The sequence below is a fragment of the Chionomys nivalis genome, chromosome 8 (genome assembly GCF_950005125.1).
Source record: "Chionomys nivalis chromosome 8, mChiNiv1.1, whole genome shotgun sequence".
In the NCBI taxonomy this organism is placed as follows: domain Eukaryota; kingdom Metazoa; phylum Chordata; class Mammalia; order Rodentia; family Cricetidae; genus Chionomys; species Chionomys nivalis.
Window position 1 is genome coordinate 47,884,045 of NC_080093.1, and position 14,268 is coordinate 47,898,312.

Consider the following 14,268-nt stretch of genomic DNA (forward strand, 5'->3'; position numbering starts at 1 on the left):
ACTAGGAAGCTGAGGTAAACAACTGAATTCAAGGTCAGCAGGGCTATATAACCAGTTCTAGGCCATCCAAGGACATAGTAAGACAATGTTTCCAAGAAATGGGTACAACATGCCTCAGTGAATAAAAGGCTTTTGGCTATGCAAGTCTCATGACCTGAGTTTAATCCCTGGATCCCACCTAAGGGTAGAAGAGAATTACCTCCACAAAGCTATTCTCTGACTTATCTAAAATTACGAACTATCCACCTATAAATCTAAAGTATAGTCACTTAATCTAACAGTATAGTATTGCTTAGCAACAGGGATAAAATCTAAGAACTATGTCATCAGGTAAGTTCCGCACTGTGCTAACACTGTCTAACGCATATGTAGAAATCTGTATCGGGCAGACATGACACTCATGGGCTCTGTAATCTCTGGGACCATTTTGTACAAAGGCCATTGCTGAGTGAAAAGGTATATAGTATCTGACTACACTGTAGCTCTTTAAACAGACACAAACAGCAGATTATTAACAGATTTTAAAATTGAGGTAAAAAAGGAAAATTATACTTTTAAGTGTTTAAGATACACAGGGTTTCTCTGTGTAGCCCTGCGTATCCTGGAACTCGCTCTGTAGAGCAGGCTGGCCTCAAACTCAAGAGATCCTCCTGTCTCTGCCTCTCCGAGTGCTGGGATTAACAGCGTGTACCATCATCACCTGGCAAGTGTTTTCATTTTATAAAGTACTTGTAAACTAGGCAAGATGGATACTAGTCTGTAATCCTAGCACTGGGATGGATAAAACAGGAGAAGAGCAGGTTCAAGGTTAGTTATAAAGCCAGTTTGAAGCTAGCAATGACTCTTAAACAAGCAAGACCCTATGTCAACCAATACAGTACAACTTAATTTTTTGGATCAGATTTTATATGCTATTCTTCAATCTTCTTACATTTAATAATTTATCCCTGACTCCTCTTTATGTACACAGATCCAAATATCTACCTAATTATTATTATTATTTTATTTTTTTTATTTTATTTTTTTTGGTTTTTCGAGACAGGGTTTCTCTGTGGTTTTGGAGCCTGTCCTGGAACTAGCTCTTGTAGACCAGGCTGGTCTCGAACTCACAGAGATCCGCCTGCCTCTGCCTCCCAAGTGCTGGGATTAAAGGCGTGCGCCACCACCGCCCGGCTCCTAATTATTTTTAATAACTGCTTTGAGACAAGGTCTCCCTTTGCAGCCCAGGTTGGTCTCAAGTTGGATGCTCCTACCTCTGCCTTCCTGGTGCTGGAACTACAGGTGTGCACCACCAAAACACACTTGGCTAATGATTGAACTTGACTAAACTTAAATACTCTGTGTTTAACATATCACAAATCAACTAATTCCTTGTAAGTACACATTTGATTTGAAGTTATCCCTACCAAATATGTATCTTTGAACACAATTTTTACCCATTTGGACAATTTCTTAGGATAAACTCTTAAAAGCAGAACACTAGAGCCAAGAAAAAAAATTTTTAAATTTTGATATCACCAAATTACTATGCATTAAAACTATAACACAGTCAAGTGGCAGTGGTATACACCTTTAATCCCAGCACTCGGGAGGCAGAGAAAGGCAGACCTTTGTGAGTTCAGGGCCAGCCTGATCTACAGAGAAACCCTGTCTCGAGGAAAGAAAAAAAGAAACTATAACATACTAACATATTTCTGTTATTCTGATTGCTGTAATGACTCACATATTTTCAATAATTTAGGTTCGGGAGTTTGGAGATTAGGGTCTGTGTCTGGGTTTGGTCTCAATTTTGTGTTTGGTTGCTTTTTGGGTTTTGCTCTATGCTGAGGATCACACTCAGTGCTTTATACATACCAGGGAGGATCCTATACGTGAGCTACATACTTCTAGCCCTTCTTGGACTTGCCTTCTCATATGTAAAAAATTAATTAATTAATTAAACCCTATTTTATAATTCTATTTTGAGGCTATTTGTGGTGGTGTACACCTTAATCCCAGCATTTCAGAAACAGAGACAGGCATATCTCTGTGAGTACATGACCAGCCTGATCTACCTCAGTAAATTCCAGAGGATAGCTAAGTGAGACCCTATCTCTAAAAATAATTTTTAAAAATATGGTTCTATCTTGAATGAGGGAACCAAATGGTTCCTAGTCATGAGACTGGAGATTGATTGCTTACACTAAATTTGCTCCCTGTTTCATAAACATAAACAGTGTGAAACCACATACTTCCTGTTTAGTGACTAAACCATCCACAAACTCTACGTGTAAACAATGGAGTAAACATTTCTCTCCCTCCTGAGAAAGAAACCACTTTTTGGATCTTAAGTTCTCCTTATTAGAGAGAAGAGTAACAAAATGCTATTACCATGAGCTGAGCTGCGGCTTAGTTAAAAATGAAGAAGGTTCAAATACAATATGGAGAAGATGAAGTCATTTTTATTCCAATACTTGACAAAATACCCCAGTGAAGTTCAAATCTACCATTATACAAAAATAGGTCTCTCCAAGTGAGGTTATGTCTTCTCCACCAGTAGCAAATATATTAGGTAGAAACATGTAACATGTAAGAAAAGTGCTAGCAGCATTATCATTTGAAAACCTTAATCTCTTCACCCATCTGATAAATAGTTTATATTTTAATCATTTAAATTAGCACTCCACAAATATACAAGTAATTTCATGATTATTGTGTGTATTTTATATACACAAACTCTGGTTTATCTTTATGTACTGGCAAGGATTTATACACAACCATAAGTGTGTTTGTATTGGCTGTTTTATTGAATATACATAATAAGAAAGCATGAAAAAAAAAACAGTGCCTCCTCCCTAAAGACACACCCATCTGTAATCTCAGAATGTGACCTTACTTGGAAGGTATCCCAGCAAACGTGATTCACTAAAATAAGGACTTAATATGGCTCTGAGGGGGCCTTAAATTTACTGATGGGCTGGTAGAAAGAAGAAGATATGAAGACAGCCACACGACAACAAAGAAATTAGAGGCACAACCACTGTCAAAGAATGCCAAGGATTGCCATCAACTCCCAAGGGCCGGAAAAAGGCATGGCAGAGGTTCTCCTCAGAGCCCCTGTAAGGAAGCAGCCACCACTCCACACGTCTAGCTTCCTGAACTGTAAAGGAACACATCTCTGTTGTCTTGAGCGGCCCAGCTTATAGTACCTTGTTAAAGGCAAGCACAGGAATGCAAACAATGTGCATCCCAGTAACAACACACCTTCAAGTCACAGTCACACAACTTCTAAAAACTGTCTACTTTCTAAATAAAAATGTTAAAATGAAACTGAGTTTCAAAACAGAAGGCTTTGAAATATTAAAATGCCTTAAGATAGGAAAGGCCATTTTTCTATGCGTATACCTGGTAACCTGAGCTCCCCATGAGACAAGGCACAAAGTCACTCTGATCCATCCTCCTGAACTAGGTGTGGTAGGACACATCTGGAATCCCACTATGCAAGGAGTGGAAACAGGGGAATTGCTCCAAGTTCAAAGCCAGGGTGGTCTACATATCAACTCCCAGGTAAGGCAAGGCTAAATAACAACAAAAATCCAACAGCTTAGATTTTATAAAAATCCAGATAATCATAAAGCACCATAACACTGAAAGAACATTTCCAGCTGGGCACAGCGGTGTATATCTTAATCTCAGCAGTCAGAAGGCAGAGGCAGGAAGAAAAGTTCAAAGTTACTCTTAGCTAAGAACTGAGTTTGATACCAGCCTGGGCTACATGAGATCCTGCCCTTTCAAAAAATAAAAAGGAAAATATGTATATGTTATCACTATTTGCGCGCGCATACACACACACACAAATATGTTATCACCACTCACACACACACACACACACACACACACACACGCTGGAGAAATGGCTTAGTCGTTAGGCATACTTGTTGCCCTTGCAGAGGATCCAGGTTCAGGTCTCAAAATCCACATGGAGGCACACAACAATCAATAACTCCAGTTCCAGAGGAGCCAGAACACTTTTCTGAGCACTGCAGGCACCAGGCACACACATGGTGCACAAACATACAAGCAGGCAAAATACTCATACACACAGAATAAATCTAAGAAAAAATGTTAAGTATCCATTTTTAGTTTATGTGTGTGGCTGCATGTACATATGTTATGTGTACTATGTCCATGCCAGTACCCAGTCAGGTCAGAAGAAGGCAGCAGATCCCCTGAAACTGAAGTTACAGACAGTTGTGAACTATTTGATGCAGGATGGGGGGAGGGGGGACACGGACAGACGACAGAACCAAAGAGCACTCTAAACTACTGACATCTCTTTAGCCTTATGTCTGTACATTTTGACAGAAAATATTTTATTCTTCTTAAATTAACTAAATAAAAAATAAAAACTATGTATTTCATATATACTGAGACTATTTTTAAAAGGCAAGTTGCCCTGGTAACTCAACAAGTAAATATTCTCTAAAGACTTCCTTCAAACAACAATGAACGACTATTCCTATGGTACGGGCTTTAAGGCACCAGAATCAGGACGTGAACCTCTGCCCCACTGCTTTTAGCTGAGAACTTTGAGTGAGTTGCTTAACTTTCCTTGTTTTCACCAGCTTGAGATAAAAGAAATGATGTAACTTCATGGAATTACTGTGAACTTAGTTTGCAAGCATTTGGCACAACACTGGGGACACAGGGACTGTAAAGCTGGCAGCTACTGTTATCAGAGTCTTAGGGAAACTGAGAGACTCCGATCAGCCTATGAACAAACTGCGGGCCAGCCATCAGGTGACGCAAGGCCTCCAGGAATAAGGAACAAAATAAGACAATGGTACCCAAGCATCCTGGTTCTCTAACCCACCAACAATTCAGCAATTCTGATGTTAGCCCATGACCCAGCATCAGCTTTTGCTACAAACACAAGTAATTGTAAACAGTAACTTAGCTGTCTATCATGTACTTTTCCTGAGGAAGATAATTGTACTTGAAAAATATTGGATGTCTTGACTTTGTCTTCCTTTATTCAGCACTTTGATCTTTTGTAAGGTGGGAACCATAATGTATCTCTTGGAAAGATCCCTGAAGAACATAATCTTATTTCCAGTTTGTGAGCAGGCAAAATCCTTCTGATGGTCACAGTAAGTCAGGAGCAAAATCTGAGTTAGACTAATGCTACTCTCTCTATGAAACCACATTTGTTCTCATAACCATCCATTTGACTTATAATTGACACTTACTGTTCATTATGGAATTCCAAAGATCAAATCATATGTACAGTAACAATGTCTGTAACACACCTTTCAATTTCCCATCAAAGTCCGGGCTTGTGGCCACCTGGAGCCCTGGATGTGGTAAGAGAAAACAGGTAACATCCGAGAAACATGAGTGAATATGATTTCGAACGTTCTGAATTTCTTCATGTTGATGTTCCTTCACCTGCCAAGGAAAATCAACAGTTTACCAGCTAAAAATAATTTGGTATTTGTCACTAGCAGCCATTAGTATAAAGACAAAGGAAAGAAAACTTCCTGACTGACAGATCAGAGTGACCAATGGGAAGAGCCAGAACCCCAAAAGCAGTAAGTGCATGACCGTGCACTTTGTTCCCATAGCTAACTGAGAGCAGTTACTAAAGACTTGATTTTAAAGGGTATTGCACAACATTTAAGAAGAAGAGAAGCCTTGTTGGCCAGAAGGAGGATCCAATAAGCTAGCAGTGACTGACAAAAGTCTCCTGTGCTTCGGTTTTAGGGAACAGGCTAGGCTGGTTTATATATATATATATGTACATATGCCAAAGCAAATAATAATGAATAAGAACAGAACTACAATTATAAACATGACATTCTAAAGGCACAAATAGAACCTGATCCAAATAACAACTGGAAATTATAATTACAATGGCCTTTTGCTCAGAGTTCCTCTACAGTGCCTATATATCATATGCCCAGGCCCTTCAACTTTACCATGGTGTAGGGGGTCTTCTGTTCATGTGTTGCTTTCATTGGTTAATGAATAAAGAAACTGCATTTTTGGGCCTGAAAGGGCAGAACTTAGGTAGGCGGAGAAGGCAGACCTGAATGCTGAGAAGGGTTGAGTGAGAGAAGTCATGGATCCTCTGCCTGAGATGGACACCAGTTAGAATCTCCGGTAAGCCACTGGCACGAGGCGATACACAGATTAATGGAAATGGGTTAAACTAATATTTAAGAGTTAGCCAATAAGAAGTTAGAGCTATGGCCAAGCAGTGTTTTAATTAATACAGTTTCTGTGTGGTTATTTCGGGTGTAAGCTAGCCGGGTGGCCGGGACAAACAAGCGACCCGCTCCCTCCAACAGTCAAAAGCAAATGAGTAAGTTACTACTTTTAGGTAATTATTCAGATCTCCACTTACCTGTAAACGCTTATCCAAAAATGCCATTCCTCCTTGCAGTCCATAGCTATATTCATAAGGAAAACTCCAGTCTCGAACCAAAAACATCAGAGTCTATTATGGCAGAAAAGAACAGAATTATAACCCTGTACAAGTGCATATTCAAGATTAATTAGTTATTACTGTAATACTTTAGCAGAAAGATTAGCAGAATCTTCTTCAAAGGGCATGCTGAAGGAAACCAGCCTGAGCTAAGTAACAAGAATCAGTCTAAAAAAAAAACCAGCAAAACAAACTGTAGTTTATAGGTTATATTAAAAACAGGCACATCTGCTGAACTGTGAACTAAACTGTGACTCTATAGTGCTTTACCTGGAAGGGTTTTTGGAAAATTTCATCCATTGCCAGACGTCCATATTCTGTGAAGAGCTTTAGAAAAGAAGAGTTAGTGGCTTGAAACTACTTTAAAATAGTTTTATAGTATTCTTTTGCAAAAATATTTGGGAGCTGGTAAGACGGTTCAGTAATTAAGAGCACTTGTTCTTCCAGAGGACCTGGGTTTGATTCCTAGCACCCATATAGAGGCTCACAATCATTTATAACTCCAGTTCCAGGGGATATAACACTCTTCTGACCTCCATGGGCACCAGGCACATTCATACATGTAGGCAAAAACACTTATACACATAAATCTAAAAAAATGTAAATATTAATTTAGCTGGATGTGGTAGCCTTTAATCACCATGAGCACTCCGACCACAGGGCAGGGGCATTACCATTTTGTGCACTGTTATCTCTAACAGCAAAAGTCCTGTTAGTATAGTAAATATCTACACCATTCAAATGGCAATGAATTCACTCAGATTAGGATTCCTGCACATATTTACCTGTTTCTTCATGAAGCCACAGTTAAGTATAAGAAAATGAAGCTTAACTGTCAAATTCACAGGACAAAGAGAACATGAAATAATGTGACAGTACAAAGAACTTGTCACAAACACGATGGCAAAAAGAAACGGAGGACAAATGTCCAGTTCCAGCATTTTATGCCCTGCTAACAAATGGGAGGAAGCAAAAAGGCCCAAGAAATAAAACATTCTCTTAGCAGACCTCTTAAACAGCTGGGACTGACAACTAAAGAAATGTTTAGAAATCTGACCCTAGGTCCTACCCTCTACCAGAGAAATACAAGTGTAGTGTATGCAATCTTAACAAAAATTTAGCCTGAGAAAATCATTCAGTGGGTAAAAGTCTGAGGACTCCAACCCAAATTCAAGCCCCAGAACCCACACAAAAAGTCAGATGTGGTAGTTTGCATCTATAATCCCAGCACTCGTACAGCAAAATGGGATGGAGAGTCAGAACAAACACCCAAAGCTCACAGGCCAGTTAGCTTAAGACACACAGCAGCAAAAATAACAAGATAGACTCTGTCTTAACAAGGAGGAACGTGAATATGGACTCCCAAATTAAGTTACACGTGTGTACCATGGCATGTAAACACACATGCACGTCATACATACATACATTTTTTTAAAATCTAGACTTTAACATCAAACTTTGTAATGGAGTGTTGGACATTGACCTAAGGTATACACATGATATGCAGTTGCTTTACCACTTAACTACATCTCCAGCCTCTCTTATTTAACGTATTCATTTTGTGTGTGTGTGTGTGACCCCTTTTATGTGGATCAAAGGACAACTTTGTAGATTGGTTCTCTGTTTCTACCCTGTGGGATTCAGGGATTGAACTTGTGACATCAGGCCTACATGCAAGCACCTTTACCCAGTGAACCATCTCACTGGCCCATCCCCACCCAACACTTTTTATTTTCAGCAATTCTGTAGAAAATATACCATTGAGTTTGCAGAGTATTTTGACAGTAGTCTTCATAGTAGAATGAACGAACCATTATGCCTGTCCATTCATGTCTCTCTCACAGACCTGTAAAGGTAGTCAGATGGTGGTGGCGTACGCCTTTAATCCCAGCATTTGGGAGGCAGAGGCAGGTGGATCTCTCTGAGTTCGAGGCCAGTCTGGTCTACAAGAGCTAGTTCCACTCTAATCACAGCACTTGGGAGGGTAGAAGCAGGAAAATCAGAAGTCCAAGACCAGGAAGACAAAGAAAGACAGGTACAGAGTGGAAAATTACTACAACCAAAACCTTTGCCCTTAGTTCTAAATTTTCTGTTTTAAATGCTTCATTCACTTTCTTCCAGGGTTTTCATCCATTGTGGAGTTTTAACTTTTTTGTATTTATTTGTGCACACAAACACACACACACACACACCAATGCACATGTAGAGGTTAGAGGACAACTTTAAGGAGTTGGTTTTCTCTTACCAACATGTGGGTTCTAGGGATTTAACACTTCTACTGAGTCATCTCACCAGATCTCACCAGATCCATTTGTTTGTTTGTGACAGAGTTTCTCTGTGTAACAGCTTTGGCTACCCTAAAACTTGCTCTGTAGACCAGGCTGGCCTCAAACTCAGAAATCCACCTGCCTCTGTCTCTTGAGTGCTGGAATTAAAGGCATATGTCACCACCACCCAGCTTATTCTTAAATTCTTTAAAATGATAATCATGATATTAAAGGCTGGCTGTAGTGGCACATGGCCTTAATTCCAGCTCTTTTGGAGGTTTAGGCAGGTGGATCTCTGTGAGTTCCAGGCCAGCCAGGGATACATAGATTCTATCTCAAAAAACAATACTCAAAAAACAAAAAACAAAGAAAATTATGAGGAATACATATAGCTGTTTGCTTTTATTTCTTTTGTTTTTATATGTGTATGTTTTTGCTGTGTGTCTATATGTGTGTTATATGCATATGTACATGCTCATGTGTGTATATATGTGTGTGTGTGTGTTTGTGAGGTACGTATGCATGCTAGGGCATGTGTATGGGAGACCAGAGGATGTCAGGTTTCTTCTATACCATTCAACCTTAGTTTATGAAACACGATCTCTCACAGAACCTGGAACTATGCAGTTTTCTAGACTACTGGCCAGTAAACTCTAGATATTGTCCTATCTACCTCTCCAACACTGGGGTTAGCAAACCACCATGCTGGAACTCACTGTGTAGACCAGCCTGGCCTCAAGGTTAGAGATCCACCTGCTTCTACCTCTTGAGTGCTGTGATAAAAGGCATGAGCCACCACCCCTGGCTGTTCATTTTATGTGAGTGCTGGGGTTTCAATCCCAGGTCGTCATGCTTGCACAGCAGGAGCTTCAATGACTGAGCCTCTTTCCAGCACCATCCACCCACCCACTGCTATTTTCTCACATCCCTCCTCCTCCCTGGTCTCTTTCCTGTCCTCAGACAGTCCCCCCTTCTGCTTTCATGTCTAGATTCCACAGGATAAAAAACACTTGATACTTTATCTTTCAGCCACTATTCCCATTACCCTTTCTTATTACCTGTAGCTGCTGAAGATCATCTTCCTGAATGTTCTGGGACAAATTGTAAATCTAGAAAACAAAATCCAGATTGATAGTATACTGGCTTACTTCAAACAAGTCCCCAATTAGCTTAGAATACTGGATGGATGGAGCTTTGTACAATTCAAGATTTGCATTTATGCATATGAGGGCTATTTTTATATACAGCAGTATTATCAGTCTTTTAGGAAAAATAAGAATGTAAGACTAAAATCCAAAAATTCCTTCTTTATAGTTTAAAACAGGTTAAAAGGTTTGAGATTTTTCTTGAAATGCTTTGTATATACTTATTAAAAAAAACTCATTTTGAGCTTAAAAGTTTAAGTTATGCATGTAGCTTATGTTGCTTAAATTTTAACAACTTGACACAATCCTGAAGTCACCTGAGAAATCAGAAACCTCAACTGATTAACTTCCTCAAACAGACTGTCCTATGGCCATGATTAGAAGAGATTTTCTTCCTTTCTTTTCGAGATTTATTTTTTTAATTTGTATGGTACTTTGTAGAGGTATATGCACCATATGTATGCCTAGTGCCATGGATTCCTTGGAACTGGAGTTACACACAGTTATGAGCTGCCAAGTAGGTGCTGGGAATTGAACTCGGGTCCTCTAGAGGAGTAGCCAGTGCTCTTAACTGCTGAGCCAGGAAGGGATTCTCTTGATTGGTGACTGAAATGGGAGGGTCCAGCCCACAGCAGGTGTTACCATCCCTAGTTAGGCAGGTCTGAAATTATACATATAAAAACTAGCTAAGCATGAGCAGGAAAAAGCCAATAAGCAGCATTCTCTATAGATCCTATCTCCAGATCTCCAAATTCCTGCCTTGAGCTCCTACTGTCTTCTCTCAATGATGGATCGTGACCTAGAAGTGTAACCTAAATAAACCTTTTCTTCCCCAAGTAATTTTAATCAGAGTGGTTTATCACAATCACAGAGGAGCAAACTAGAACACAATCTAAAAAGAACTCTCGTATACAACCACAAGAACTGTGTGAACAGAAAATAACTGACAGACTAGAGAGCTAGTGTAGAACAGTCAAGGCACTGTCAAGGTTGACCCAGCATTGTCAAGGTCCTAGGTTCAATCCCCAAAAGAAGGGAGGGTGGAAGGGAAAGAAAGGGGAAGATGGGCAAAGGAAGGGAGCAGAGGAGGGGAGCTTACCTGAACAGAACTAGTCATGGTGCTTAGAGCAAAGATCGTAGCACAATCTTTCACAGTTGATTGGCTGTCAAATGCCCCCTGGGTATCCATCAGAACAACTGCAACCTTGAAAAGGAAAGGAAAAGCAAAAAGAATTAAAATGAAGAAAAGGAGAATGCAAAGAATAAAAGTACACAGTTACCTGATATCCCACCCTATAATCCCAGCACTTGAGAAGCTGAGACAAGAGGATAGTCATTATGTTCAAGATCAGTCTGAACAACATAAGGAGTTAGAGGCCAGCATGGGTTATAGAATGAGATACCATCTTAAAAAAATCAAAAAGAAAAAAAATTTTAAGTAACATTTACATGAGCTACCCAACCCCTGTTTGTAGGTTCTATCAGAAAAATGCAATTAGGTGCCTTGCTAGGTGTCAGTATCTGCTCTGACCTGGTAAAATGCTACAAAACACAAGTACATGCAGCAACATAAAGATAAAATTATCCCACCAAAGAAAAATGTCAATGTCATAGCCAGCCACTTCTCACTATTCACCAGGCATTTCATATTTTAATATTTTTAATTAAATTATAAAATATTTGTTTATTGGGAATGTAAACTGGAATAACCACTATGAAAAGCAGTGGCTTAAAAATTAAAAATAAAACACATATGATCCAGCTAATACTACTCACAGTCATACCAAAAGCCTATGCTACCACAGATGTGTGCTAATTCATGTCCATTGCTTCTCTAGTCGCAGTAACAAAATGAAATCAATTCATTTCGCAGTAAGAAATTCACCCCAGATGAGAAAATGAAAAATGCAGCACATGTAAACAAAAGAATTTTACAGTCTTAAAGAAAAATGCAACTCCCAATAAAATATATAGGAATGAAAAATAGTATATTAAACAAGGTGATTTAGGCTCAGAAAAACGAACACCATGTTTTCTTTCATATGCAGATCCCAGTTTCTAATTTTTTAGGTAAGCCTTATTTATGTGGGTGAATGTGTAAAAGCCAAAAAGAAAAAAGGGAGGCTTTAATAGAGATGGGATTAAACCAGGAGTTGATGGTGAATACCTTTAATCCCAGCACTTGAGAGGCAGAGGCAGGCAGATCTCTGAGTTCAAGGTCAGCCTGGTCTAGAGAGTTCCAGGACAGTCAAGGCTGTTACACAGAGAAACCCTGTCTCAAAAAAAAAAAAAAAATTAAAAATTAAAAAAACACAGAGAAAGAGAGAGAGAGATGGGGTTACTAGAAAACACATGATTTGAAAGAAGGAGGAATACTGGGGCTGAAAAAAATTGTAAGGAAACCCACTACGTTGTAAGCTAATTTATAATGATAAGTAAGTCAGGGACTAGAGAGATGATTCAGTAGTCAAGCACACTTGCTACTCTTTCAGAGGACCCAGGTTTGATATGGTTGCTAACAACTGTCTATAATTCCAGTTACAGAGGATTTGATGTCCCCTTCTGGCCTTCATGAATATCATTTATATACATGGTACAGACATACACATGGGCAAAACACCCACACACATAAAATAAAAAATTTTGTAAACTTTGGATTTGATTTGAATAGATATTACTCCAAAGAAGTACAAATGGCTCTTAAGTACCTGAAAAATGTTCAATACCATTAGTCATTAGTAAAATACAAATTATAATAGGTAATACAAAACCACGATGACTTACTACTTCATACATACTATTCTGGATATTAAACACACACACACAGACATACATACATACACACACACACACACACACGCACGCACACGGAGCTAGACAGGAGATGGCTCCAGTAAGTTAAGTGCTTATCTTGTAAAATGAGTTTGTATTCCTCAGAACCCATATGAAAATCCTGCACTTCATGGTGTGCACTTATAATCCCAACACTAGGGAAGAAGAGACAGGATCCCTGCAACTCACTAGGCAACAGTCTAGCCTAATTGGTAAACTCCATGCCAATGAGACACTGTCTCAAAAGAGAAAAATAACATTCCTAAGGATGACAGCAAAGGCTAAGGCTCTCCTCTGGCCTCAATATATGTTTGTACACAAACACACATAAATATATGTTTGTACACAACATAAATACATATTCACCAACACAGGAATACACACACACAAATAGAGAGGTCTCAAGACAAAGATAGTGGGGGTTACAAGTTCATCAAATAAGTTACTACACATATAAAGGACAAATAAGTCAAGCATATTGGTGCACACCTATAATCCTAGGAATCAGGAGGCTAAGGTATCAAATTGGAAGCCAGTTTTGACTAAATATGATCTCATGCAAAAGGAAGAAAAATTAGTATCGGGCTGGAAAGAATTAGAAACTAGAGCCTCCTGTATTGTTAGTTATGCATACAGGTTGGTTAGAAGGTATTAGGCATCTTTTTTAAAAGTTAGTCACAGGGATTGGAGGTGGTTCAGTGGTTAGGGGCACTAGCTGCCCTTTCAGAGGACCTGAGTTTGATTCCCAGCATCCACATATAGAGCTCACAACTGTCCTAAACACTGGTTCAGGAGATCTAATGCCCTCTTCTGGCTCCTGTAGGCACTGCATGCACATGGTATACAGAAATAAATGCATGCAGAAATACCAATACATTAAAAAAATAATAAAGTAAGTTAAAAAATAATCAAGTCAGTCACAGAGTTGCCATGTGACACTGAAACACACACAGCATCTTCCCCAAGAAGCTCTTGCTGTCGACTCGGTCCTCAGGTGCTGAATCTAACATTAAGAGGTGACTTCACTGTGAGGGCACTCATCCCATTAATGGTGACGCACTGATGAGTTCATACTGAATGAGGAAGTAGGTGACTCAGGACACAACTCTGAGGCAAATGCTTGTCCTGGCCCCTTCTGTCTTCCACGTGCTTCCCACCATGGTAGTCAACCCTGCCTCATCACAAGCCTCCTGACATGCTCAGCTTAGCCTCAGGTCCACAGCAATGAACAGCTGAGGATTACAATTTCTGAAGCTGTGACCAAAATAAACCTTTCCTCCCTTAAGTTTGTATCTCAGGTATTTGTCACAGACACAAAAAGCAAACATATGGATATATACAAGAGCTTCAATCTCAGAAAAACTTGCACATAGATGTTTAAAGCAGGTTTTATTTATTTATTTATTTATTTATTTATTTATTTATTTATTTATTTATATTTATGACAGGGTTTCTCTGTAGCTTTGGAGCCTGTCCTGGAGCTAGCTCTTGTAGACCAGGCCGGCCTCGAACTCACAGAGATCTGCCTGTCTCTGCCTCCCGAGTGCAGGGATTAAAG

At 39.3% G+C, this 14,268-nt stretch overlaps 1 protein-coding gene across 1 annotated transcript in view; it reads right to left on the reverse strand.

Moving 5' to 3' along the window:
- Positions 1-14,268, reverse strand: part of Atl3 (atlastin GTPase 3) — a 44,756-nt gene that overhangs the window by 13,741 nt on the left and 16,747 nt on the right. The window contains exons 4-8 of the mRNA XM_057777572.1: positions 10,978-11,082; positions 9,792-9,842; positions 6,737-6,793; positions 6,386-6,478; positions 5,289-5,427 (exon numbers count right to left, since the gene is read on the reverse strand). Coding sequence (XP_057633555.1) covers positions 5,289-5,427; positions 6,386-6,478; positions 6,737-6,793; positions 9,792-9,842; positions 10,978-11,082 — 445 coding nt within the window. The remainder of the gene's footprint in view (positions 1-5,288; positions 5,428-6,385; positions 6,479-6,736; positions 6,794-9,791; positions 9,843-10,977; positions 11,083-14,268) is intronic.